Source organism: Onychomys torridus, chromosome 6, assembly GCF_903995425.1.
Source record: "Onychomys torridus chromosome 6, mOncTor1.1, whole genome shotgun sequence".
In the NCBI taxonomy this organism is placed as follows: Eukaryota; Metazoa; Chordata; class Mammalia; order Rodentia; family Cricetidae; genus Onychomys; species Onychomys torridus.
Genome location: NC_050448.1, coordinates 103146024 through 103169396, shown reverse-complemented (window position 1 = coordinate 103169396; position 23373 = coordinate 103146024). Strand labels below are relative to the sequence as shown.

Genomic DNA, 23373 nt, shown 5'->3' with positions numbered 1-23373 from the left:
CTTGGAAATGAGCACAAAATCCAGTTCTGAGTTTCCTGGGAAAAAGTGATGATGAGGGTCAGGGGTTTGTAATCAGCTGAAAAGAACTAGATCCTTTGGCACAGAAATCCAAGGGTCACTTTCTTTGCAGTCATAGAATTTACTGGGTGGGCTCTAAGCAAAATCACATGATCATTATAATAGACCTTCCATATCAGTTTTTACAAAGTAATTTTCAAACCTGCAAACTAATAACTTTATAACCAATTCATATTTGTAAGTGAGTTATCAAAAAGTAAGCAAAGCACAGCCAGCCTTGCTTGTGACACAGAACTCTCTTATTTTTATAGAGTCGAAATATTAAGGGAATATCTTTAGTTTGTGTGTGTGTGTGTGTGTGTGTGTGTGTGTGTGTGTGTGTGTGTGTCCATGTGGAGGTCAGAGAGCATCTTGTGAGTCAGTTCTCTCCTTCAAACTCTTGTCCTCAGGCTTGGCAGCTAAAACCTTTTGCTTATCCATTTCACCAGTCTTCTTTCTTTGCTTTTGACTTACACACACACACACACACACACACACACACACACACACACATGTATTTTCTACAATGTTGTACAGTTAGTTTCTAGTGTGTTCGATGTGTTCACTTTCGATCCCTGCATAATTTATCTACTGCTTAGCAGGATGTGATCAGCTCAACTGTCTTTGTGGGAAAGCGAGCTACCTACAAACTGCATAAAAATTGAGTGCGATCCAATGTGCGCGTCCAGGGGAAGACTGGTGACATGGCTGAGCCTGGCTCCCCTGCTTATTCAGGAACAGATCCCCCAGTCAGGACATGTGGTTGGTACTTGATCCTAATCAAAGGACCCCAAATACTTGGATCTAGTTCATTTTAATCTTGGCTGAAAAGAGTGTGGATGGACACTTAGGGAAAAGTGAAGGCAGAATAATATCTCCCCTTCAAGTGCTGTGCAGCCTTCAGAATGCGACCTGGATTCAGCCTCGTAATTCTCCTTGAAGCAAACAGAAGGGTCTCACAACACAGAAAGCAGCGGTTTATGAGGCCGGGACAGACAGCCGCACAAGAGGACTCTGTTCATGGTCTTCAAAGTGGGCTAGCGATGGCATGGTTGCTGCTGTGGCCACATGTAATATCGCCTGTAGCTCTTTAAAGAGGATTAGCCCAGCGTGCTGAGAGCATTCAAAGCTGGATTTCATGTCGAGCTGAATATGCTAATGAAATGGTAATGTGTACGGCAAACATTTCGTAATATCAAATCCCTTCCAAACTCAGCTTTGTCCCTGCCACAGTGGGAAACCAAACTTTATCATATCAGAAGGACTAGTTTTTCTGCTTTGAATATCTGCTTGGATAAAAGATGAAGTTAAGTACATGTACATTCACATTTAAGTTAAATTCAACTCCAATGTAAGCAGAAAATCAAAGCCTGTTTATAGACAGTCATTCAAAAATATTTTTACTAGGTCTATCTGCCCAAAGAGATAAATGCAAAACTATTTATCCTTGTAGAAATATATATCCAACTTCACTTTAGAATTTCTTTTTGTGATTCTCTTTTTTGCTAGTACAGTGTCCTTTTGCTCAGTGTTGGAAAATGCTGTATCATAACTTCCCAGATCATGTCTCCACTCTTTCAGATTTGAGATTTGCTGTTTTTTACAACTTGCTGTGTGCTTGGGTGATGATCCATAAGTCACTTTCAACTTAGTATTTCAGTTTCAGAGCCTATTTGGCATGGTCAAGGTGAATTCATTGTAAGGCTGTGATTGCAACCCATGTAGCCACATATAGTATCCTTGCACATGGTTCCTGGAGAATGAAAACCCCCTGAAGACTTCATCTCAATGGCTGGGAAATACAGATCCAGCAAACACATGGAACCCAGTGCCCCTGGCTCAGTTTCTAATGCGTGAGCTTTCATTGGTTATTACCATTTTCACTGCACTTGACTGGGGAGCTTAGGCTTTCTTGGTTAGAAATGGTGTGTGTGTGTGTGTGTGTGTGTGTGTGTGTGTGTGTGTGTGTGTGTGTGTGTGTGTGTGTGTGTGTGTGTGTGTATTTACCGAACTTTTGAAGGGCTTGTCTGTGGACACAGAGGGACGGTGATACATATTCATGAAAGAATGCACTCTCCACTCCCTGTTAGCTCTGACAAAGCCTTAGCTGTCTCACACAGCAAGCTGACTGGAATTGTGTGTGGGGGCTGCACGGCCAGATTAGTGCCAACAGCGAGCCTACTCCTCTGCTTGTTAGGCCTTCCCTTCCTGACAATTTCCCCAATTGTCGCTTGTGACAAGGCTGTCACTAGGTGATGGCTTCTTTTGGCCATTTTCAGATAACGATAATTTCCTTAACTTCCATTTTATTTGACCACAAGCACTGTGGGCGAGAGAGGAAGTACTTCCGTAGCTCAGGGATCAGGGCTTTGTCACTTCAAAGGCAACTTTGATCTAAAAATATGTGCTGTACCAAATTCATTATGTCTTTCCTTAAAGAGCTTTTAAATTTATTGATCTTCTCCTCAATTATTCTCCTTTTACCTCCAGTAAGGATGTATGAGATGCAGTGTTGGGAGAGCCTAAGGAGGGGTTGGGGGCTGCAGCCAACTGGCCACTTCTAAGGTCACTACAAGAAGCAAACAACAGGTGCTTTTGTTCCCACTGCCTTCTGAATCCCTGAGCCACAGAGCCCCGCTGCTGCTCACGGATGCACAGCGATGTCGGTACCAACGGGATAAGACAAAACGACGTTAGATATCGCAGCTCCACAAAGGGAAAGAAACATTCTATACAAAAATTGTGCCAACAGTTGTCTTGCAGCACCACCACCCCCATCGTGCCCGTGATTTCGAAGGCCAGCTCACAGGGACTGTGCAGAGGTGGCACGACGTCTTTGTTGATAAGCAATTTGGCTTCCACCAGGAACAGTCTTCCCCTGGGCTGAGGGTTAGCTTGATTAAGGTCATCTAATTGGATTGATGGAAGATTATACAAAGCAGCAAAACAAGAGGATAAAAATCTCTATGGAACTACACGAAAGGTGACTTTAAAACAATAGCTCGGAGTTGGTCTGGGAGAAAATGGGAAACGAGGGGACGATATGGTCAAAATACATCGTATGAAATTCTCAAAGAATTAATAAAAAACATTTTAATGCAAAAAATGTCATTACTCATAGGAGAAATAGTCTGAATGATTTAAGCAGAATGTTTTGTGGTTATCTTTAATTTACTTTCAAGTAGTTCAAATCCATATGTAAATAAGCATCTATGGCAAAAAGTTATGCATAATTGGGTAATTAGGCTTTATTATTCTTTGAACTTTACTGTATATTTAAGTTTTTATAATACAAAAAAATTTCAAATTAAAATATTACAAGGGAGAGAACAAAAGCTTCAGAGCCTAAGGAGCATTTTTGACTTGGGGAGCAGGCCCTCTTTCTGGACCCTTCGCCTCTGCTGTTGCTGGTTTGAACCATGGTTACAGGAGATCACTCTGTTTTAAACAACACCTAGAACAAAGGGGAAATAGTTTCCACGAAAAGGATCACAATCAACCATTTACTTCTAAAACATCACATATAATAATCAGTTTTGGACTGAGCAAACCACTGGTGATCACTCCTGCAGGTAAGAAAAGTTTAAACAGCTTAATCCAAGTAAGAAAACAAGAAAGTCCCAAGTACTCCATTTCTTGCAATTTCAGAATACCTAGGTTAGGAAATTAATTTGGGGATGTCATAATTTCAAAATCTTATACATTCGAAAAATATGTAATTTCTTCTCCCAATGCTGGGAATCAAACCTAGGGTCTCATATCTGCTACCAAGCTATGCCCGCCCCCCCTTCCCAATTTGTAAACATGTTAAAATGTATTTAACACGTGTTGTTAAAGCATGTCCTTAGGCTCCTAAAAGTAGTGGAAATTGCTTCTTTTGGAAAATTAGTTCTTTGAATTTTCAAAAATGCATCTAGTATAACAGTACCATAGTTTTGCAAAGCTAGTCTGGCACCAGGGAACCAGGGGCCCTCAGCGCTTCCCAGGCACCAGGATTTCCACAGCTTTCTCTGCAATGCCAGACGCTCTGTGTTATGTCCGTTCATTCTGACTGAGGGGGGCGATAGTACGGTTGCTCTGGTTCACCCATGAGGAAATTGAGGTTCTAAGGGCCCAAGTAGCGTGCCCATTTCTCACATTCAGTCAATGGTACACCCAGAATTCAGACTTGAGAACTTGGGATCTCAAGCTGCGTTGGTAATGCAGGGTCAGAAGGCACAGGGCTTACAATTCATGAATGGACCTGTCCTGACTGCTCCTGTGAAACTTCGGCCCCACTTCCTTCAGCTCCCCAGTTCCAGTGCCCTTCCCTACTGTTGTGCTCCCAACAAATAGACAGAGACTGAGGTCTGCTCAGTGGGGACAGTGGGATTCAGGATTCACAGCTCCGTGTCATAAACAACCCCTTCCTTACAGAACTCTGATGTGATTTCTCTTGACGGGCATTTAAACCCAGAAACCTTGATTTTTGCTTTCCTTGTGGAATCGGTAAATGGAGGATGGGGCCTGTAGTGGGGTTTAAGGAGGCACTTTTTTTTTTAAGGGAAGGGTCTCTGTATTGCCTCAGAGTTCACCTGCTCTGTGACATGTAAATGAGCGACAGAAGCTGGCAGGCAGCAACACCATCAGCCTGCCTCGGAGGAGACCAAAGTAAACACCCTCAAAGAGATTGCCTGAAATATGATATCAGCTGCAAGGGAGGACCGTCTCCTCCGGTCAAATGAGAAAAAAAAATCATATTATCCTCACTGTGGTCTACAAATAGCTTGTAAGCCACATTCCCCATTTTAAATGGTGGTGATGAGTGCTAACCTCCAGGCCGCAGGCCGGCCTGATCCCATCTCCAAACACAAACACTTCTGCCTTCGCTTTGGCTGGGGGCTGTGCACTGGCCTCCCCACCCCCACCTCTCCCCACCCCTTGTTAATTGGCTGAGACCACCAGAATTTGGAGGACACAGATGTCACTGATAGTTTTCCTAGGGAACACATTCATGCCCATCTGTTGCAGCCTACGAGGCTGTTCATATATCCACAAGGCCTTCATTTAATTCTTGTCAGAAAGTAATGTAAATCCAGTTTACCTCAGAGGTCGCGGCGAGATTTATGCCAATGAGCCCCCCGCAATTTACACACACTGTAGTTGTATGGGATGAAAAGAAAGCCTTTCATGTTGGTGCATATTAACCAGAACGCCTGCCTTCCGAAAGGCTTTTTGACTGAGCTTTCTCCTGATTTTAATACAGCCCATGCCAGTTGGTGTACCCAGCTTTAGAGGAAAAAAAAGAAGGAAGAAAAAAAACCCTAATCTTTAAAGTTTCTTCTTTTATAAGGGGTGAAAGCGAAGGAGAAAAACCCCAGCAAGAGGCAGTACCTCATCTGTAATTATCTGGTAGGAGACAGGATGCCCCCGCCCTTTCCTAGAGTCTGGCAGGAGAGCTGTTCTGGCTTGAATTATTGGAGTGGAGGTCTAGAGAGAATTTGGTTGTGAGTTGTTATTTTCCAGTGTGAAAATGATAGGACTGTCCCGTTGAATTAGTCTCCTGACTTTTCAGCTGTCTCTCTTTAGTATAGACAGAGGGGATGGGGGATTTGATTGATTTTATTAAGACCGAAAGATAGGTAGAAATTCGTCAGGAAAGCGGAAGAGAGTCTAAGGAGGATTTCAGTGGCTGTCTGAGAGTATATTTCAGTGAACTTCCGTGGAGCCTATCTTTCTGTGTCTTGATACGTTTAGAAATATTCAGGGTTGTGGCCATAGGCTTGTAGGGAAATGGGTTTGAAAATACCTTCGGGTCAAAGTGCTCTTGAGATTCTGAATACAACCCTTTTAAAGTGTATCACCTCGGCAGGTTACTTAACCTTCGTTACCCTCAACTTTCTCATCTCTAGAGTGGGGCTAAAGCTCACATTACAGTTTCAGACCTGTGGTGGACAGCACAGTATCGAAGCCACAGAAAGTCCTTAGCCTCTGGCAGTTGTCCCTTTTCCTTTGCCCAGGACGGCAAATAGTAAATTGAAAGCCTTAAGATGTTATAAAATTTCTCATCATTTTGATCACTGCAATGTTTTTCTGCATTTGAAAAAACAACATATTAAAGGGAGATAAAATGAGAGATTTTCTTTTCCACAATTCATAATTTTTGTTTTCAGCTGTTTATTTATTTATTTTTTCCTGTTGAAATGCGCAAGTTTGGGCCAGAGAAAGCCTGACTCCTCTCCTCATTCAGCCACAGCCTCTGATTTCCCAGGGCAGTGTTACTAGGCAATGTGCTTCTGGAGCATTATAGATCATGCTCATTTGCTTCTGCTGATAGCTTTGAAGTATGCGGTATGATTATTTTGGGCATTTAACCTTTTGTTTGCATTTTGCTTAAGATAATATTAAATCTCAGTTGTGATTTCCAAGCACACATTAACAGGACCTTGCAACAGAGGAACCTAAGAACGTTCTGTTGGCAGGCCTGGAGGCGGTTAGGCCCTGATTGAAAATACAATGTGTTGTTCATCACACATGGAGTAGATAATCCAAATGTGCTCTGTGTGGGCTTAATTGCAGAACTGGATGAAGCAGGAACTGCATTTTTCAGGCTAATGGTCACACTATAGAGGCTGATGTCCAGGGTTGTTTACTGCCAAAACCAGGGACCAGAAAAAAACAATATAACTTCGGAATGGAGGGAGGGGGGATTCCTCAGCTAATGTTCACTGTACAAGCAGGAGGGTCTGAGTTTGACTCCACAGCACCCACATAGAAAACCCAGGCATGTTGCACTAAAAGCTGTTATAAATATATTGTATATAATATATACTATAAATTCTTTTCTAACCTATTGGCTTCAAATGAAATTTGATGTGGGAGGCCACTACATAAAGTAGCCAGAAATGAGCCAGCTCTGGGGCCTTGCTGCCAACCATTCATCTGGTCCATCTTCCCTCTCTTAAACGTGCAGGTTTTAGCGTGCAAAATGCTATTCATAGATGTACACTGTTTTCCCATTGTGATTTCACACGATAAACGGCAGGGGACGCAGTGTGGGCTGCACACACAGCAGTGTGGAAGAAATGATCTGCAGGGCATGGTCAGCTTCCTCCTGAGCAAAATGTTTCACTTAAAGTTATTACTGGATTTATTGCAAGGGGAGAAATCCACTATGCTCATAAATAAGGACCCCACTCTCAACTGAGGCCTCATGGGAGAAGATATATTGCCTCCTATCAGGGTTAATCTATAAACACCTTCAGTACTTAGACCCCATTAGTCTTTGCTCATCTTCTTCATTGGTCCCTTTGGAGTCATATTGTCACTTGTATCAGGTGAAAATTAGGATCCTGTTTCCCCAGGAAAATACATCATTTAGTACTTCAGTGCCTTCAGATCTGAGGGCTGAGTATAAGCACCTCTGCTTAAGGAGACTGCAATGTATATCATAGAATCACTAATCAATTCTTCTACTTTGGGGTGGGATTGTTATTTTCTTCTCAAAAAAAAAAAAAAAAAAGACGTAGAGCAATCTCATGCCGCAGTGGACTGGATCTTTAAAAGCACAGATCTAGCTCCTGCCTTGTAACTTGGAGGAGTTGTGTAAACTTACACCATCAATGAAACTTCAAAAACTTTTTAAAGGTTTTGTTTTCTTATGTGTGGATGTGTGTGCACGTGCTTGTGTGTGCCTATGTAGAAGTGGATACACATGTGTGTGCAGGTGCCCTTGGATGTCAGAACAAGGCACCAGATCCCTCAGAGCTAGAGTTACAGGGGCAGTTCTGGGTGCTGGGATCTGAACTCCAGTCCTCATGACCGAGCATCGGGTGTTCTTGACTACTGAGCTGCCTCTCCATTCCCCAGACTTTAACCCCTCCATTTTCACACAAAGACCATATTTCTTGCTGCCAACATTATAATAAATTCCAATTAGTGCTATCATCACAATTTCATAACAGTTGGATTATAAACCCAATCCTTCTGTTTTCTTTGTCAGGATCTGAGTGTCTATGCCTTTCCTTCTGAGTCAGGTAATGGTAAGAAGGATGGTATGAGCATATAGCTTGTCTCAGTTTGCACAAGCTGATCCTGTGAGCCAGACTATTGCTCTAGGGAAACTTATTCAGAAGTTGGATTATGTATGTGCCTACTTCCAGATATTTGTCATTGAGGTTGAAAATGTTTATTTTGATTCTCTTGGTAGGCTTCAAAATCACCACATTACTGTATGCAAGACACTGTGTGCCAGTCAGCAAATGCTAAATGTCATTGAGGAGTTTACAAATAGTCTGTCTGAAACTTCTAAGTTGGCTTCAAAGCCAAGCAATAAGAAAAGTCTAGGAGCCAGTGATGGTGGTGGTAGTGCACACCTTTGATCCCAGCACTCAGGAGGCAGAGGCAGGCAGATTTTTGAGTTTGAGGTCAGCCTGGTCTACAGAACAAGTTCCAGGATAGCTAGGGCTACACAAAGAAACTCTGTTGAAAAACAAAAACAAAACAACAACAAAAAAGAAAAGTCTAGGAAGTGGGTATTTTCATCAAATTGTGTAAAAGTTAATGTGTTTCATTTGTTTACTTCTATTTACCTCTAATGTTAATATGTGTGCATGAACACACACACACACACACACACACACACACACACACACACACACACCAGAATTCTGTCATTCTCAAACTATACTCATTTTTCAAGTGAGCCTAATGACTTGACCCAGAGCCATGGGCTACAGGATGAGCTACAGTGTTTAAGAAAGGCTGTGGCTTAACAATGAACCATATTAAAGACCCTTTGTCTATACTATAGGATGTTTAGGGACAATAACAATTAAATGTGCTGTCATGTCTCTGTAGACCTTTTTACGGGTTCTTCCTTCAGGTCACTCAAGAGCTGTAAAATCCTACTCAGTTCCTTGTCCTGAAGAATCTCTGAGTGCTAAGCCTGCTGAGCTGCCACTGGACTGAAGGGGATTGGTGGGTAGAAGACCATACTTCTACCTATGTGTTCAGCAATACAAGTAGCTCTCCAGGGAGCCAGTGCTCTGCCGCTGTTCTGGACATGCAAGTCCATACTTGTTCCCAAGCCAGCAGAAGGCTGCCTGCCAAGAACAATCATTTGCTGGTGACATGCACACACTGTGTGAATTACACAGCCACATGGTAGATTTTATGTCAGCTCAGGACTGTGGTTCTGCCCATCACCAGTCCAGGAGCCCATGCCTGGTGCCTTTGACATTAAGTATAAAATAAATAGAACTGGTGTATGTGCTCGTGTGTGTGTGTGTGTGTGTGTGTGTGTGTGTGTGTGTGTGTGTTAGAGAGAAAGAGAAGATGCGGCTCTGGTTGCTACTGTCTCAGCTGCAAGCCTTGGACACTCTTCTTTCCTGTCAATCATTTCAGCCCCGCCCCCTTTCCAACACCCTGACAGAGGGGGTTGAGTGCCTAAAGGCAAACAGTTGATTACACCAAGTTGCTTGGGCTTTGATTTTTTTCTTTTTTAAGCAACACATCTTTCTCTTCAAAAATGTCTAACTGCTCATATTTCTCCAGTTTGCTAACAGAATTTCTATTTGTTAATCAAAGATGGTCTTGAGAAAGTATTATTATTATTATTATTACTATTATTATTATTATTATTATTATTATTATTATTATTTTCACTTTTTGAGACAGAACTTCTCCACGTAGTTTTGGTGCCTGTCCTGGATCTCACTCTGAAGACCAGGCTGTCCTTGAACTCACAGAGATCCACCTGTTTCTGCCTCCTGAGTGCTGGGATTAAAGGCGTGCAGCACCACCGCCTGGCCTGAGGAATTATTTAAAGGGCAATTTCATTATCATGTAGCTTAATATCGCTTTGAAAATATCAAGAACTTAAAAATTTGAATGGCTGAGCAATTTTCTTTCTCAAAATCTTAGATGGTAAGGAAGTCAAATAGGAGTAATGCTCTGCTTGGTAAATGTGGAAAAATTGTATGACTCTTTAGAAAAGTAATGTGGAACTGAAGGGTTGGGTGGATAGATGGTAGCTCAACAATATCTTGATGGGGTAAATGTGAAAAATTGGGTGAGTTTTTGAAACTTTAAAATTTTACTGCATGAAATTTTATTGAAAGCTATCATTGAAATCTACAAAGCGTTTATTACAAAGCATTATTACAAAGATGTATGTTTTATATATTTACATATATAATTCAACTGATCTCTTAACATTGTGAGATTTATCCTAATATGCCTCTTGGAGATAAAGAAACTGAGATGTGATTTGCCTAATGCTAGTATAATTTCAACCTTGGAGTCCTGGCTGTAACCTGCAAGTACCTGTCTTGTCTGTTGGTTGATAACTAAGAGTGAAATCGTAATGATTTGTTTTCACGTCCTTCTTCTTCTCCTTCTTCTTCTTCTTCTTCTTCTTCTTCTTCTTCTTCTTCTTCTTCTTCTTCTTCTTCTTCTTCTTCTTCTTTTCTTCTCCTTCTCCTTCTCCTTCTCCTTCTCCTTCTCCTTCTTCTTCCTCCTCCTCCTCCTCCTTCTTTTATTTTTTGGCCATATAATTTCAAAGCCCACTCGTGCCCTCTCTCCTTAAACTGTTCCTTTGTGTGCTACTGCTCACATCAAAATCTAGATGTTCTGTGAAACATTAATGAACTGTTCTGACTGTGAGAATTATAATTGCAGACTTGGAAGTATTTTGTTGTATACTGAACCTTTATTGCCACATCTATTGCTCTCATCCAAAGTGTGCATTGCTGGGATGGAGAAATGGCCCAGCAACAAAGAGCATTTGCTGCTCTTCTGGAGGACCCAGCACCTGGTATTGGGTCACTAACAACCACTTATAACTCAAGTTTCAGGAGACTCAATGCCCTCTTCCTGCCTCTGCAGGTACTGCAAGCACATGGTGCACATACTTTCATCAGGCACACTTACATACACATATAATAAAAGTAATTCATTTAAACATGTGCATTCCTACACATCCCTGGCAAGTTCACACCAGAGTACCCTGTGTGCCATTTCTATATATGTATGACACCATCACCTGGCTTTCCTCTTCCAGCCCCCACAGATACACAGCATTTTGCCATCTGACTATTAATATAAGCTGGACATTTCCACATCTCACCCACTGCAGCACACAATATATACTCCGGCTATTTCATTTCTTCTCCTGAAAATTAACTGTCTTCCATAAAGTTATTCTTGCTGGGTTTTTCTCCCATCTCTAGTACTATTTAATGGGAAGTGAAGTAGTCATGGGTTTTGAGGTCAGAGTCCTGGACATAATCTCAACCTTCTCAGCTTTCTCTCCTCTTCAATTTTTTTGGCCTAAAGTTTGGGTAGATGATATCCGCCTCCCAGGGAGCATACCTCAAATGAAAGCATTTAAAGTTTATTAAGTATCTTCCTGTTTCACGAAGGCTCCTCACCCCATGGTGTCTTGATTAGGAGACATATGGATCACATGTGAGCGAGCCCTCTCCTGTCACTTAGAGTGCAGATGTGCAGAGAAAAGGCTCTTGGAAGAACCATTTCAAAGCCATCCGCTCAGGAGCCTGGAGCCAGGACCGGATGGCAGGTTTGACTCACCTTGACCTGAGATATAGCTCTTCATCCATGGGGCCAGGCTAATAATTCTTCAGATGTCACCATGGCTGATGGAGCAGGTAATTATAGCCGGGAGCCGCCACAACAGCCCCTGCAGTGTGGCCTTTTATTTTTCCTCTTCTTCCTTCCTGAGGCCACCACCACCGCCACCACCACCTAACCCATTTGTGACCCAGAACACTCTCCTTGTACTTTTGTGCACGGCAAGTTTGGTAAACATACTCAGTGGCAGGGAACTGGAGAGGATGGACACAGGACCAGAGAGGCAAAGGCAGGAGGCAGCTTCACCAACCAGTCTCCTGTTTAAGTAAGGTATGGCCCATAGGCTGGAAACTAAGAAAGAGATGTGAAGAAATATTTTCACTTACAAAATTTTATAAGATCTATTCGTCCTTTAAAAGAAAAAACATGCTTTTGTTTTTGTTTTCTACTCAAAGAACATGTAAGGATGAATGAGATGTCCTTTCAATCTGCAACTTGTTTACCTAGTGATTCAAGCTGCCTGTCAAGGCTTTCTGGAACTTACTCCTCAGCCACATGAGAGTCTCTGACTCACATTCTTTGTCCATACCACTGTCCAAATCCCACCTCTCCCGCAGTTCCCTGCCTAAGAGCCCCCTCCGTTCAGAAAGGCTTTAGCTCTAACCATTTCTGCCTGGAGTCATGGGTTCCAGCCCTCGGGACAGTAACTGATACTAATTAGCTGTTCAATACACCTAGGCTTCAGGACAACGTTATCCTTTGGGCTTTTTGATTGTCACATAGATATACAGACTTCTAAGACTGGCACCATATGTGTGGAACACAGTGAGCATGGGAACAATTTGGTTTTAGCAGAAGAGTATAGTGCCTACAAGTTTACCTTCAGTCGCCTGTGCTCAACTCCATCCCATCTTCTCCCTTTTCCCCTAAAAATTGACGTTTTAGATTTCTACTTTATCTTTCCTTCTTTAAAAATTTTTAAATTTTAACTACACACATTTGCAGTACCTAGTGGTAATTTGATAAATGTAGATGATTTCCTTGTTTTCCTTTGTGACTTCACCGTATGTATTTGTACCCCATCACAATATATTACTTAGACACCAGCATTTAATAGATTCATGTCCACACCCACAGGTGACTTGCTGTCTATATTTCTGAACTTTGCCATGGTGTTTTCTGGAACTGTTAGGCATGCCAAGAGGTGAGGAGAGAGTAGGCAGTGACGACTTAGCACATATGTGCTTCCTTTTTGAGGCTGTAGACTATTCTGAGGGTAGATGCTAAAGATGGTTGTAAATGTGTTGTGAAAACATGAAAAAAAAAACAACCCACTAAATCATCCACATCAACATGGCAGTAATTGATACATGACTTGATCTTGAAATTTATCTTTGCTTTGGAATTAAATACAATTTGTTTCACACACCCTAGTCCTCCTTTCTTGAGATCCTTTGGAGGGTGCACAAAACTTTATTTTTCACATGGAAACCTTTAGTCCTGATTCTCAGAAAGTACCACTTTAGCCCAATGCCACACCCTGCTCTGCAATGATCGAGTCTCTGCACAGGTGTGGGCCTTTGCTGGACTCCTTGTGTGTTTCCTAGGTTGATTTCTCCTAGGGTAATAATTTATGTAATCCAATATCATTTAATATTAACTATCAGCATTTGGTGTTTCAATTTCTTTCCTCCTTGTTTTCCTAACCTATGTATCTAGATTCTGTTTTGTTTGGTTTTGTTTTAACCCAGCACACTCCATTATTGAGATGTATGTCTAGCCTTTTATTATTCTTTACTCTTCCATATAAATTTCAGGGTGACCTTTGAGGTCACACACAGATATACATACAAAGATGTTGAGATTTTTTTGTTGGTGTTGTATTAAAGTTATAGATTAATTTGGAAAGAATATGATGTCCTAACAATAGTGAGTTTTCAGGACATGAATATGGACTACCTTCCCATGGACTTTTATAATTTCTCATCTAAAAGCCCTATTAACATTTGTTAATTAAATTGTTCCTAGGCACTATATATATATATATACAATTTTATTTTATATAATACAATATATTTATTACATACATATTTTATATACTTGAATATACTTACATATATTTGTGTATATATATATATTTATGTCCTTGTACATTTTATATAGATATATTTATATAAAATTTTGAATTTCATATTGTAATTATACAATTTATATAAATAAGTTATATAAATAATTTCAATAAGTAAACAATAAAATTAATATAAATATAAATAATTTATATAAACATTTATACATTATAAATAAAATAATTATATTAAATCATTTACATAAAATTTATAAAATCATATATATGATTTTTATGATACATTGTATATTTTTAATGCCACAACAACTGTTTACTCTTATTAAATTTTATTTCTCACATTTTATTGCTTTAGCATTGGATTTTTGGTTTGTTTACTGTTGCTAACATTGTATGATGTTCCTATTGTTCCCTTCATAGGAAAAATTTTTTTCTCACTAAGTTTCTTTAAGATTATAGACTCATAAATTTTATTATTTCTCCTTGATTTCTTTTGAGTTATATTTTATAAAATTAATTTGCTTTGTTGGAGTTTTCAAAATCATTGGTATACAGTATTTCTAATATTTTTTGGCTTTATAAAAGAATATATTGTTCTGTCTCCAACTTTTTTATTCCTGTCTAGTTCTGTTTGTCTGCTTCTCAAACAAGTTTGCTAGCTGTTTGTCAACAGAATTTCATTCTTCTTCTGAAACAGTCAATACTTTATTTTGTTGTTATTCCTGTTGAATTCTTTTCATCTGTGTGTGTGTGTGTGTGTGTGTGTGTGTGTGTGTGTGTGTGTGTGGCGTTGGGGATCGAATCAACTCAAATCTTCATTGCGTGCTAAGTGAACACCTTGGTGCTAGCTGTCTGTCCAGCCCCTAGCTTTTTGCCTAACTTTCATTAAGACTATGAGTCATTCACACGAGGTTAGAAGAGCTGGACCTTCCTGGTGACCTGGCCAGGAATCTGACAAAGTGATCTTTTTATCTGTAGTTTGTGCCTCTCAGTTTTTGTTTTTGTTTTTTTTTTTAAATCTGATATTAATTTAGCTGCATTCGCTTCCTTTTTATTATTTTTCTGATGTATCCTTTCCCTGCCTTTCTGTGTTCTTTCTATATTTTTCTATACTTTTATGCTTTAAAAAATGTATATAACTACTTTAGAAAATTTTAAATTAGTATATATTTCATGTGTATGAATGTTTTGTCTGAATGCATGTATGTAGAGCACTTGCTTGCATAGTGCTCATGGAGGTCACAACAGAGAATCCGGTAACCATGGAGGTCAGAAGAAGGTGTTGAGTCCCCTAGAACTGGGGTTCCAGACTATTGTGAGCTGCCATGGGGGTGCTGGGAATTGAACTTGTGTTCTCTGGAAAAATAGTCAATGTTCTCACTCCTGAGCCATCCCTTCAACTTCCACATACTGACTGTTAATGTAATCTTTTCTAACTCATAGTTGAAGCAATTTTTAGAAATACTAATATATTTGAAAGTTATTTCAACCATCTTAGTTTGTCCTTTGTGTTCCTTCTTCCTCATCCTTGTTGATTTCACTTTCTATTTTTTTTTCTACTAGTTTCAGAGTTTTACATTTTATCTCAAATTTTAAGGATTGTCTTGGACATTTTATTACAGTCCAAATTAAAATTTCCCTTCCACCTGGCCAAATTACAGAGCTAAAGAACTTGTTAACATCAATTCATCTTATGACTTACATAATGTTTGTATTTTCACCAGTGCATTTCCTTATATGCATTATGTTTTTGACCTATCCTTTTTATAAGATTTTGATGGTTTTCTTTTTATATGTACACAGGTGTGTGTGCCTGGTGCCTGGGGAGGTCAAAAGAAGGCATCAGAGCCTCTGGAACTGCAGTGGTTGTGAGCTGTCATGTGGGTGCTGGAAACCAAATCCCAGGCCTCTGCAAGAGAAGCCAGTACTCTTAATCACTGAACCATCTTTCCAGCCCCTAATCTATCTCTTTCAATTGACAAAGTATAGGGCATAATGTTTTGAAATACGTATATACTGTGGCATGAATAAAGAAAGTCATGTGACATGTATTACCTTACATATTGATTTCATGGTGAGATAATTTACATTTACTCAGTAATTTTCAAGCATTTAACATGTCATTGATTATAATCATCATGCTATACAGCAAATCTCTTGAAAATTTGTATTTTTTGACCAACATCTCCTCCCCCAGTGCCATCCACTGACAACCATCATTCTTCCCTCTGCCTCTATGGACTTGACGTCTTTAGATTGCACACACAAGGGAGGTGATATGGTACTTGCCCTTCTATATCTGGTCTATTGCATTTAAATCCATGTCCTCTGGGTTCAGCTATACTGTTGCAGATGGTGGGGTTTCTTTCTCTTTTAAAGTTTGGTTTCATTGTGTTTATCGCTCCCTGAAAACTCTGTGCTGGATGCTTGGTTGACGACTTGTCTGGCATCTTGTGAGTGATGTGAAGATGAAGAGCTGTATGGGATCCCTGCAGCAGCTTTACACAGCCAGTATTGTTCAGGTTCAGCTAAGGGTCTATTGATACTTTAGAGGTTCGTTTAGTAATGATCTCTAGGTTTTTGTTTTAGAACCTTTTCATGTTACAAGGCATCCATGTACCAACATATCGAAGGTTTTCTTTCTGTACCTTCTTGTTGACATTGTTGGTTTTAGTCAGTCACCCACAATCTATGTGTTTCTTTGAAGGCAGTTCTTTTTCTCTGGCTGCTTCCGGGTCTGCTGTGTCTTTGATGGTCTCTCATTTCACCGTGGTATCTCAAGGTGTGGAGTTGTACTCTTTCATTGTCTTGCTTGAGGGTAGCGGCTATCTTCATGGTTTCCTTCTCTCACTCAGAAAGCTCTCGAGCAAGTTGTATTTCTCAGAACACTTGTTCCTTTTCTCCCTCTTATTCCCATCCAGGATTCAAGGTTTCCACCCAATTGTTTCCTGTTACTTAACCTCTCTTTGGGAGTTTAGATGTTGTTCTCCCTTGTCTGATGCATTTAGGGTGGTGTGTGCTGATTTATCACCCAGTTCAGATATTCTATCTTATGCTTGAGCTAATATCATCAAATTCTTCCACGGATTGAACTTAATATTTTTTTAATAATTTTATGTTTCAGTTATAAGAATTCTACCCATCTTTTTCCATACACTTTTGTTGTTCTCTACCCCCGTTTTGAGGGCTTCTGGGTTTCCTCCCATTTCTTTCATTGAGATAGAGCCTGTTTTCCTCATTCTGACTCCTCTTCATGCAGTCACATGGAGGCAGCCTGTGCCTTTACTCACATTTTCAATAAGGGAAGGTGAAATGGTTGGAGGCTGGATTGTCACTGTCGATGCCTATAATGATCTGGTATTCCCTGCAGTCTCCCATCCAACTTCTATCCAGGCCTGACCCTGCTTATCTTCCACTTTTGGGGTGGTATGGCTGCAGACAGGGATTTTGTTCTTCATGTTTCATGTTAAAGATCTAAACACATTTCCTCATAGTCACAATGTTTCCCAATGTCTCTCCCCTATAGGCCCCTGAGAATCTCCTCTCTTCTCTCTCTTCTATGAGCTCTACAAGACGATGGCCTTCCTTTTGGGACCATATTGTAACACACTTTTCTTCCTCTGTGCACCGACTAGTTCCTCCCACTCTGTTGTTATGCAGCCTTCCCCCCTCCCCCAAAAAAAAAAAGGATTCTAGGAAAGATAGTCCACTTCTGGCTTTAATGCGGGGCTTGAAGTGATGACCTGATTCACCTGCAGGTCCTGACCAGCAGTTTGGTTTTCCCTTTCCGTGTTAGTCTCTGAACCAAGCTCACACTACAGCCCATACCTCTTCAGCGGAGTGCTGGGAATAGGATGTCACTGTGACAGGGTCTCTGGCCACTCTAGTCCACTAACTAAGTCTTGCTTGCTCCTTGCAGTACTCAGAGGGTTGAGTAAGTCCTCATTTATTTGTAACCAAAGTGTGAGGATAAAATTCCAACTAGCCCTTTGTAGTAGGAATCTTAAAATGTTCTAATTAATGAAATCAAACCTGAGGCCAGTTTTTGGGGTGAATGCTGGAAGATCAGAGACACAGAACAAGCCACAGCTACCTCACCTAGCCAGTTCCTCAGCTGGTCTTGTTTCCTCAGACTGCAAGCTTCTGAGTCCTCATCCTAATGAATCTCAGCTGAACTGTGCTGCTCAAAGCCTGAAAGCTTAACCAGCCAAATGCTGCTAGTTTCTGGTCCTCACGCCTTATACATCTTTCTCTTTCTTCTGTCACTCCCTGGGATTAAAGGCGTGTGTCGCCATGCTGGCTGTATCCTTGAACACACAGAGATCAGGCTAGCTCTGCCTCCCAAGTGCTGGGATTAAAGGCGTGCACCACTACTGCCCAGCTTCTGCTCTGGCTTGCCCTGACCCATTTTCTAGCCACCATTTTTGGCTCTGTATCTAGTGGCTGTCTGTTCTCTGATCCCAGACAAATTTATTAGGGTGCACAATATTTTAGGGAACACAATACCACCACCGCCCTTGAGTCCTGTTCTCTTCATAGCTAGACACACTCATGGCCAGCTTATTGCACAAAACACTGTGACTTGTAGACATGAGTTAAAAGCGACTTTGGGCACAGTTTAGTGCAACAACCCAATCTGTGCAGGAATCCTTTCTGAAACACACTAGTTGAAAGAGAGAGTAAATTTACACCGAGCCTTAAATAATTTCGTGACTAATTTCTCACTACCTCAATTATGCAAATACTCTTCAAATGTGACAAAATTTTAACTTGAGAACTCTGCTTGTGTTCACCAATAAATACATTATCATTTTGAGTGAAATAAGCCTATGATACCCAAAGGCTTCATTTGGCATGCTTTAAAATCAAGACCATGGGATAGAAGGGCACATTTAATACCAACCCAACAATTCTCTGCTTTAACATTCTCAGTGATTTTTGTCATTGTGTGGATGAGCTCTGGGGCAGAGGCACTGGTGCCATCCTTGTAACTGTTACCATCTTCCCAGTCAGACTCTTGCTCTGGCAATGCACTACTACATGTCCCCCACACACATACACACCACACACACCAAGTGTCTAAACCAGAGAAATACCACTCCTTATTCCGTCAAGGGCAAAGAGGATAATGTCTTTTGTTTATAAGGTACTACCTCAACAAAAGGAAGACAGACCAAAATATCTGTTAACCAGGAATTGCTTTTTGTTTATTGGCTAGGCATTTTTACCCTGCTAGTAAGTTATTTTATTCTCAAACTTACCTTGAGTGCGGTAGCTTCTTCTCTCTCCATTTTTGCATAAGGAGTCTACTTCTTACATCTCATCTGCCAGCACCAGTTCATCCATCCATCTGCATGATGGATCCATCTGAGTCAAAGCTCTAGGAAATTGGGTTTTCTGGAACACCATTTCTCTATTTTACTTGGCAATATGCCTGGCAGTGAAGAGCTTTAAACTTGGCATCTGTCATTGCCTATCTTGATCCAAATTACATAGTGCTAAATACCATGAAGAATACTGCACAGGGGAAATCAGTAGTGGGCTGTGAAAGTGGTGAACTTCATATTACCATGTGCTTGAGCATGGCTATTATAACTGTCAGCCAGATGCTTCCTGTAGACTTCCAGAAAGGCAGAAAACTCAATGCTACAGGGACCCAGAGGCACTGAGGGAAGTATGCAGAAAGTACATAAATCATGGGGCACATTCATTTTATTCGGCCCATGTGAGTTCACCAACCTCACCGTGGGTGACCTAGCTCTATACCCAGACTCTCTCCCTTCTGCACTCTATGCCTTCGAGGTACCGCCCATCTAGATCAGACCCTGCAATCATTTCACACACTCCCCTAACAGCATCCTCAGGGCCTGTCATGTATTTTCATGTGTTTGCTCTATTATCCCTCCCTGCTTGAGACTCACAGATAATTGATGACGCTTGAGTTAATCATCCTTCTCTCTCTTTTGTTCACCAGGTACCTCAGCCTTCAAGGGGCTGCTTTATTGAGAATCAATGCCTCTCCTAGGTAATTGATCACCGTAGACCCAGGGACACTCAATTCATCCTGGAGGGCGGGTAATCATCATGAATAGTCAAGATGCTGTGGCCTCAATATTGCATGAATGTAAGCAAGTGCTGGACCATCTCTTGTTGGAAACGCCAGATGTGTCTACAGAAGACAAAAGTGAGGACCAGCGGTGCAGAGGTGAGGTTCTGATGGGAGACACCACCAGGGGTTGAGCCTGCACCCTTGCCTGAATGACACATTCTCCCCTCTGCCCTATTTTCCTTCTCCTGGCAGATGACCACCGAGAGATGAGTGGAGTCCCAGGATCTGAATGGGACGGGCTGCGGGCTGAAGGGCAGGGAAGAAGCCCACTTTGTTGCAGAGAATTGCTGTCAGTTCTAATTTTAGGCTTCAGTAAACATGAGGCTACGAGAAACAGTTTAGTTCAGGAAGAACAAAGGGTCCAAGTTGGCTGGTGCACACAAATTTCAATTATTAAAAAATTGAAGCAACTTCTGAATGGTGGCATACACTTTTTCTCAAACAAGGATTTTGTGCCTCATCAATTTCCATAGACTTCCAAGGCTTCCATAAATGGGTCACCTCACCAGCATGGACAGTCTCTGTTTTCTTTGTCACCAATAAACTCCTTATGCCCTTTTAAAAATACATTCAATGATCTAAGAGAGACTGTTTACATCATAATCATGTCTAGGTTTTTTTTCTTGCTTCCTGGCTTATGCTGTTTATGGTTACAGATATTGTTTGAGAAGGTTCAGTCACAAAATCTAGAAAGCTACAAAAGAGTCTTTTCTTCTTTGGAGAGGCAACCTCTTTATTCTGGTCCTTTTTAATTGTTCAAATAATTTACCCTTCATTTGTTTAAGTCTGTTCTTCATCTGTGCTTTTAATATTTTTACTGTGTACTTTTAGCGTTTTGGTGTTTCATTTAAAAGTAGGATGCTTGAATAAAATATACTGTGTAATGGGAAGGTCGTGGGATGGGCTTTCTCCCAGGTATGGTCGACAGGCACATACACGTCTAACAGGGCATGTCTCAGCTATGTAACCTGTCATTCTACTGCCTTCTGGATGAAGCCCTGAACATGCAGTCAGTTCCTGAAACAAGCCTCAGTGTGTGCCTCCATTCTTTACTAGCTAGACTAACAAGGGTGTGACTGCCTGCTAGTTGCATGTGCTTGTCACCCTGGGGTCACAGGCTCCTCCTGTCAGTGCCTGGTCATCAACCACAGGTTCTAGGTACCCGGGCAATAAGTGATAGCTGGTTTTCTGGCTTCCTGGGGCTGTGTGTGGGTTGAGTTGTTTTTCTTGTTTTTTTCCTGGAGTTTGCCTTCTTTCTTCTTTCAGTATCTAGTGTTATGTCTTCACTTAAGCTTCACATTCTCCCTGTTGAAGTCTGAGGCCTTAGTCAGATGCCGTTTTCTTGCCAAGTGACACAGAATAGGAGAAATAATAAATTTAGTTTCAGGTAAGGCAAAGCAAGGCTGTAAACTCATTCAATTGGACATGGCCCTTCGGGTAAGCTTCTAGGACTAGGGCCAGATAGCCAGTGAGGAAGGAATTCTCACAAGCAGAATGGTGTTCTTGCACAACCCTCATGGGCCCTGTGCCCTGCATCTGTGCAGAACCCTTCCTGCTCAGGAGGGCAGGTGGCTGTGAGCAGCTTTGGTCTGCTGCTTGTGGCACTACGGATGCTGTTAGTGCCTGGAATCATAGAGAAAGGCATTAGTACAGTGTAGCACGAATTGTTAGAAGGTCTTATTAATAAAAGCAAACCCAGGGCCTGGTATTGGGGTGAATGCTGGAAGATCAGAGAAGCAGAACAAGCCACAGTCACCTCACCTTGTCAATTCCTCAGCTGATACTGGTTTCCTCAGACTAGAAGCCTCTGAGTCCTCATCCAAATGAATCTCAGCTGAACTGCTGCTCAAAAGCCTAAAAGCTCAACCAGCCTAGTTCCTGGTTTTCATGCCTTATATACATTTCTGCTTTCTGCCATCACTTCTTGGGATTAAAGGCATGTGTCACCATGCCCGGCTGTTTCCAGTGTGGCTTTGAACTCACAGAGATCCAGACAGATCTCTGTCTCTGGAATGCTAGGATTAAAGGTGTGTGTGCCACCATCTTCTGGCCTCTATATCTAGTGGCTGTTCTGTCCTCTGACCCCTATATCTAGTGGCTGTTCTGTCCTCTGACCCCAGATAAGTTTAGTGGGATGCACAATATATTGGGAGACACAATATAGCACCATAGTACAGACTCACTTATGGGTACAGCAGCTGGTGAACTTGGGAACTTGGTGAACTTGACACAGTATAGTCACTTGTCTTTACCTTCAACTCCTCTCTCCTGGTTTCTGCTAGCCTGGGGAAATGGAGCAAGAACTGCAATACAAACTGAAATGTAGTGTAGCTTTCAAACCTGTCCTTTAGAGGTATCTTATATTTCAGTGTGCTCCACCAGCCTATTTGTGGTGGAATTTATTTGCAGTTTGGCTTCAAGAAGGCTTGTGGAGGAGACAAAAACGGCTGATAAAAAACAAGCTTTCTCTAGGCTGTGCATGGTGGTTTGTACCTATCATTCCAGCATGGGAGGATCAAGAATTTGAGACCAGCCTAGGCTTAACAGCCATACCCTGTTTCAATAATAGTAACAGAAGAAGGCAGAAGAAGACACATTCTCCAATATTGTGAAGAAAGTACTCAATCCACACCACGATGGAAGTCATGAACTCAGAAATGGGATTTTCATCGTCAAGTGACTATACTTTACTCTTTGTGTCTAGATTATTTACAGTCAAATTAAGACACTGAGAATGGAAAGGGATATTATCTGTAAGTCCACTGGACTGTGGGACCATCCCCTCCAACAGTCATCTTACTCATCACCATCTATAAGTACACTTGAAGAAATTTACTCTGCACATATGTTACATTTTTAGAAACTGAAATTCTTTGGCTAGCAGTTACAAAGTTACAAAAATGAGATCACATCGTTCTAGGACTCTGCTTCCATGGGGATGTTACTGCAGAGTAAGGGCCCAGGAGCCACTGAACTGGGAGTTGTAATTTCAATGGGTTACAACAGAGTCATCTCTGGTCATCAGCACTAGCCACTCATTGGTGTGGTCCTCTCAATGCCAAGCAGTCTTTCACCACCTAGAAACATCCTTACCTTTGCTCTGCTGGTGGCAGTTCACATAAAGATGTCCAGGACCGAGACAGATTTTCTTCCTTTTTATTCTGCTCATCTGTCACATTCTATTTTCTCTATTTAGTATGTCCCAGTTAGATATGATGCTATCTTTGTGTTTAACCATGACAGTATGCTACCATAGCGATGTGATTACAGAAGGGATGGAATATGAAACATGATAGCTGTGTCAAGGATGTCCTCAGCCCAGGAAGACAGGAGATGTGGTCACGGAACAGTGGGTTGCAGGCTGAAGTGAACATGAATCTGTGGGTTTGGAAGTACATGGAAGAGGCATTTCAGTTCCACTGAGAGGTCATGACAGACTAACAGGAAGTGTTTGTTTCGAATACCAAAGGCAGTGGGCCTGAGTATGGTCGCCAGGCTTTGGGAGCAGGGCAGTTACAAACAGAACAGACTGTGTAAAACTGAAGAACTAAAA

The 23373-nt window shown here is 41.3% G+C and overlaps 1 protein-coding gene across 2 annotated transcripts in view; it reads left to right on the top strand.

Moving 5' to 3' along the window:
* Alpk1 (alpha kinase 1) overlaps nt 1-23373 on the top strand; it is a 123240-nt gene that overhangs the window by 25667 nt on the left and 74200 nt on the right. For both annotated transcript variants that reach the window (XM_036189410.1, XM_036189411.1), the window contains exon 2: nt 19686-19916. In XM_036189410.1, coding sequence (XP_036045303.1) covers nt 19796-19916 — 121 coding nt within the window. In that variant the 5' untranslated portion in view covers nt 19686-19795. The remainder of the gene's footprint in view (nt 1-19685; nt 19917-23373) is intronic.